The sequence below is a fragment of the Symsagittifera roscoffensis genome, chromosome 5 (assembly GCF_963678635.1).
Source record: "Symsagittifera roscoffensis chromosome 5, txSymRosc1.1, whole genome shotgun sequence".
Taxonomy (NCBI): domain Eukaryota; kingdom Metazoa; phylum Xenacoelomorpha; order Acoela; family Convolutidae; genus Symsagittifera; species Symsagittifera roscoffensis.
Window position 1 is genome coordinate 35,710,933 of NC_087066.1, and position 6,000 is coordinate 35,716,932.

At 36.6% G+C, this 6,000-nt stretch overlaps 1 protein-coding gene across 1 annotated transcript in view; it reads left to right on the forward strand.

The window, feature by feature from the left end:
• Positions 1–6,000, forward strand: part of LOC134846960 (EF-hand calcium-binding domain-containing protein 6-like) — a gene marked incomplete in the record, with an annotated part of 31,054 nt that overhangs the window by 19,862 nt on the left and 5,192 nt on the right. The window contains 6 exon segments of the mRNA XM_063864419.1: positions 2,781–2,897; positions 3,177–3,300; positions 3,465–3,731; positions 4,846–5,003; positions 5,380–5,547; positions 5,811–5,982. Coding sequence (XP_063720489.1) covers positions 2,781–2,897; positions 3,177–3,300; positions 3,465–3,731; positions 4,846–5,003; positions 5,380–5,547; positions 5,811–5,982 — 1,006 coding nt within the window.

The following is a 6,000-nucleotide window of genomic DNA, read 5'->3' on the forward strand; positions in this document are numbered from 1 at the left end:
TTTTTTTTTTTTTTTCTTTGGAACTTACAATCCAAAAAAAAAAATAATAAACTATATGACTGGTTAGTATAAGGATGGGTTCGTTGATTTTTCCAACAAAAAAAAACCTTGGTTTCGGTTTCTTTGTTTTAAAAACTATTGTGCGCCAATGACAATGGCAATACTTTTGGGTGATTCAGATTTCAATTTCAAATCGTAGTTTAGTTGTTGCTTTTTAAATGATTTCTTTTGATTTTTGAGTTTTGAGTCTTTCAGTTTACTAATTTGGCGGCATAATCATGTCAAAAATGTGGTAAAATTAGGTTCGGCAAAGATTAAAGTTCAAATGTCGTAGACAACACCGATGGCATACTATTCCTACCACAAGGCTCATAGCAGAAAAAAAACGCAGGATCTAAAATTTTCTCGAGGGGATTCGAAAACTTGTCAACCATTTTAATCAAAGTCGACTGAGCTAACGTTCCGAGGTTTTTCAAAATTTCATAAAGTTTTTAAAAATTAGTTCTGCCACTTTAAAAAAACATGCTAAGAAAGCTGTTTCAAGCCAAAGATAACTCTCTATTATTGAGAGCAAAGCGGTGCACGCTGCGAAAAAAACCTAAAAATTTTCAAATCAGAATATTTGTGCAAATAGGGTCTGAGGAGTGTTGTAGGAGAACTGGGAAAATCAATTTCGTCGACCTGAAAAGTCACAATATCGATATGGTTCCCAAATTTTTTCCGTTGTCTCGGTTACTTGGAGGTTGTTATTTTGGATAAATTTGCCTTAAATTTCTTGTTTATGGATTGCTATACCCATGTACAAAGTTTTTAGTGGCCTTAGTGGTTCAAATCTAAAGTTATATAGCCTCCTAGTTTTTGATTGATTTAATTTGCATATTTTATTTTAGATATGAAGGGTATGAAATACTATCTAATTTATTTTATATGAACATCTGTCACATGACTTTCTGTTCTCAATAGCTTTTTGTTCATTAGTAGAACAAATTGTATTTCCATTATGTCATTTCTACTGATGACTGCTGTACCAAAATGAGTCTTGACCTTCTAAATTGAACACTGATCGCCAATGAAAATAATTGAGTTTCCAACTCATATGATCCAATTGAGTTTATTGAGCTGCTTCGATTTGATATGAAAATTTGATCTAGCAGCTTGAACATTATTGCACTGACCATTGAAAATGGAGAAGAACTTTGAGTTCGGTTGTGTTTTAAGTTTTTTCCTTTTTTTTCTTTTTTTGTTTTACAGACAAAATCAGCTACCACAAATAATTATCGGAGTGAGTTGAGTGATTTATCATGTTGAAGCCTTTTCAGTCGTGATTGAAACGACTTTAAAAAATTTCCAAAAAAATTCCAGTGTCAAGAAACACCGGCAGTAAATTTTTAACTTTTCCTCTAATTCCGAGCGAGTAAAGCGAATGAACAGTCTTACATTAGCTTATATCAATAGCTTAGAAGGTTACAATAGCTTAACTTAAGCCGTAGAAGTTTCTAGTTTTACTCAAAGAAAATTAGTGTTTTTTGAGTATTTTAGCGCATTTTGGAATCAAAAACTTCAAAAATTCCAAAAAGTGCGAAAAAATGAAACAACGTCAAAAAAACTGTGAATTTTTTGGACGTTGTACTGTTTTTGTAGTCAATTTTCTGCACTTTTCTTCACCCCGCTGAAAATTTTTTTTTTGTATTTTTCTAAAATTATGGAGGGAAGAATCTTTGCTAATTACAAGGTAATAGGCTATCCTTGTTTCCCCTTTTTTTCTGCTTTCCACGCAAAATCAGGTACCCACAAATAATCATCGGAAAGTGTCGAGTGATATATCATAGTACTGCCCTTTGAGTCGTGATTCGAACGAAATCAAGCAATTTTGTACAAGTTATCTCAAAGTGGATAAAAATCGATTCAAGGTTTTTGATTTTTGGTCCGTTTTTGAGCAAATAAGATGAGCGACCAGGCATAAAAAAGCACATTAGTTTTTGGAGTTTGTTTGCGTCATTTTAGGAATCAAAATTTCCAACACATTTTTTTTCAAAATTCAAAAAATAGCTGCAGACAAAATTACATTTTTTTTCATTTTTCTGTTTCTTTTTTTTTCAACTTTGCCTATTTTATTATGACTGTCTAATATGCTAGGTTCTAGAAAAAAACGTTTTGTATTCTTCAAGTTTATGGTCGGAACACTCTGCTACTTGCACAGTAAACGACTATTCTTGTTGTTCCGACCATTTGAAAAAAGTGGGGGAATTTGTATTGAAATGTTTTAGTTTTTTGTTTTCCACTCAAAATAGGCTACAACAAATAACCTTCGGAGAAAGTTGAGTGATATATCATATAAAAGCTTTTTTAGTCGTGATTTGAAAAACATTAAGAAATTTCAAAAAAAAAATCCCCAGAAAAAATGGCGTCGAGAAAAACCGGTATGAAGTTTTTGATTTTTCGTCTCGATTCGAGCGAATAAAGTGAGCAAGCAGGCTTACAATAGCGTATTTTAAAAACTGAAAAGCTTACAATGGCGCCTAGTATTTAAGCGCCTTTCTGGAATCGAAAAATTTTACAATAAAAAAAATTGCAAAAAAAACTGAAAAAATTTCATTTTTTTTGAATTTTTTGTTTTTCTTGTCATTTTTCTGTAATTTTTTTTTCAAATTTGCTTATCACAACACGCCAAAAAATGACATCATTTTGAAAAAAAAATTAAGACTATTGTCGGAACATTATCTGCTACTTGCACATAAACCGGCTATCCTTGTTGTTAATTTGTTTTTTTTTCTTTCCAGGTGCGGCGTAAAAGCGACTGGCCAGGTGGTGTGGAGTCAGTTCTTGCAACACTTCCAGCAGCCATTCCAGTTCTCCAGGACGGCCAATACACTCCCAATTAAACTCTCCTCACACCAGTAAGATTCATTGCCATTTTTCTCCTCCAGGTGTCTAATTCCATCAAATTTGAGAAGCAAACACTGGAAGGTACAATGACAAAACTGTTTGTGTGCATTTTTATTAACGATCTCAACCTCTCATATAGTTCCCAGTTAGCAACACCTAAAACTTCCGTGAATACCTCGCTAATGAAAATGATTGTTACAGTATTTTTGGCAAAATTTGTTCGTTATTTTACTATTTGGCCAACAAAATTTAAAAGGAAAGGGTGCAAAATTCTTTCTTCTCTATTTCAGAGTGCTGCCACATAAGGACAGGAAGGAGGATGAGATGAGTGCCACTGACATCATCAATCTGATGAGGTGTCACGTGACCAACAACTTCCACTCCCTCAAGGCCGCATTCCTTGCGTACGACCCGGTAAGCAACAAACTACTATCGGTCTTTATACAGATTCAATATAACTTCACCTATTTTGTTCATTTTGACAGTATGGCAGAAGTGTTAAATGATCCTAAACCTTCCAATCAAAAATTAGTTTAACATTTGATTGCTGAATTGCAATTTTCGATTGACGATTTCAGGAGAGAAAGGGCAAAATAATGCGCAGGGAGCTGCGTAAAATTACCGAGAGCGTGTGTATGAAACTGACAGACAGCCAGTTCAAAGAACTAGTCATCCTTCTGGACCCAAAACACATGGGTTTCGTGGACTACCACCAGTTCCTCACTCTGTTCGAGGTCAAGGACGAGGACAGCAGGACAGACTGGTTCAAGCAGGACTCCTCCGAGGACCCTGGGAAGAAGACGGAGGCCCATATGGCACAGGATCCGGCAGTCGCCTACGCAACGGTAGTACCTATGCACTATTGTAGATCATTATCATCCTTGCCCTAAAAAGAAATGAGCTACTGAAGTTCATTATATATTGTTTGTGCGTTTTTTTATTTTTTCAAGCGAAGGGTATGCTTTTGCTCTTTCACTTATGTTCTTTGTAAAAGTTAGAACATAATTTAAAGATACCCGAGGGAAAAAGAGCCCGGCCTGAGGGCACGAAGCGCCCGATGGCGGCTCGTTTGCACGAGGCCATCTTCAACTATATTCTAACTGTTGAAGAGCATGTTTTTGCTCTTTATGTTTGTTTTTGCGGCTCATTTTCCTTTTTCCCCCACCTCGTATGAGCATCAATTTTATGATGTAATGAGTGGTTTTACAAAGTTAATTATGAAGACCAAATATGTTAGTCATGGCCCGATTACTCCGCATGCCAATTTTCTTGTTGATCGGTTGGTGGGAACAGTAATTTTAGTTGTAAAAAATTGCAGGTGAGGAGGGAACGAAAAAGAGCCGTTTTTGCTGTTTCAATTGTTATAATCGGGCTTCTTTCAAAAAAAAGCCCGGAAAATTAAAAAAAGTGCGCGAAACTATGCAAATGAGTTCTTTTTTCATTCATGCGTTCTAATATTTCATTTTTCATTCATGCCTTGTCGTGAAAGAACATGTGTGAAAGAGCAAAAACATACTCTTCCACGACAAGGCATGAATGAAAAATGAAATATTAGAACGCATGAATGAAAAAAGAAATCATTTGCATAGTTTCGCGCACTTTTCCGGGCTCTTTCACAATTTTCTGGCATTTTTCCCTCAGAAAGAGCAAAAACATACTCATCAACAGTTAGAGCATAGTTGAAGATGGCCTCGGGCAAAAGAGCCTCACTCGGGTACTTCGTGCCCTCAGGCCGGGCTCTTTTTCCCTCTAGCATCTTACAACTATGTTCTAGCTACTACAAAGATTCTTCTCATACCGGTGTCTGGCTTCTATGGTTTTTGTAAAATGAATTGGATTCATGTAAAGATCAGACTAAAACTGAAATGGAAACTCGAAAATAAATTTCTATACTGCCTTAATTCTTTCTAAACTAAAAATTCTGAATTATTTTATGATTGCAACTGAGGAGTGCTTCAGGTGGAAGATATCATTAGACAGAAGTTGATCACGAATGGCAATAACCTGGCGAGGGATGTGGTGAGGAATGGGGATTACTATCAACTGATGAGCAGGGAAGCCTTGAGGAGACTCATCACCAAACATGCCCTTCCCCTCAGGGAGGACCACCTGGAACAGTTAGTCATCCTAACACATTCAAGCAAAAATCGAATTTCAGTGTTGGTCGTAGAACTTGATTGTTCTTATAAAATATAGTAAATCAAATTCGATAGAAGCTTATTCAAAATCATGATCAATGAATTGTTTCAATTCCGATCATTGAAGCAAAATGAACAAAAACCCGTAGATTTTTTGCCGGATATTAGAATTAGTAATGCACACTTGACAAATCAGAAAGTAGTCATTGAGATTCATAGAGAGCGCTCGTACGATCATTTTGTGATGTTGAATGGTGAATGAGATGAGATTATTGATGATGAAAAAAAAAGTTTTTCGTGACCTCGCCATGAACTGCTTTGACTATGAATCCAAACATTTTTGTATAATTGTTAGGCTCTGGAACAAGATGAAGCAGGATGCTTCAGGGAAAGCTCCCTTCCAGGAGTTGATGAAGGTGCTGGGTTTGGAACCAGACACTGGGGATACATGTGGACTGAGTGCATTGATCTCAATGGAAAACGACAGATTCCTGGCAGAGAGAAAACAAGACCACGAGGCCAGGTCCGTTTAGAGCAAAAAATATTCACGTAGATAATCAAACCAGACCGAGGGCAGGTTGCATTCTCAACATTCATTTTCCTGGACCACACAAACTGTTAAAATCTTTGGCCGCTGATATAAAATTTTGCTGTAAATTTCAAAAGTTTAAACGTAACTGGAATCCATTAAGTCATATCGTCAATTTTTGCTTCAATCAAACTACACAAGAGCTCGCTGTAGCTGGTTCAATCATGGCTGGATTGTTTTTTCATGTTTCTGTTCAGACTGGAGGACTTGGCAGTGAAGGGCATGCAGCGGGCAGATAGGATGTCTGTGGAGGAGCTGATGCGGATGGTGCGGGAGAACATCTACATGCGACAGAGTGACATCAGGAGGGAGTTCCTCCGCTATGACGCCGACAGGGACGGAAAAGTCACCAGGCCAGAATTGGCCAAAGTACATACTTATTAATAC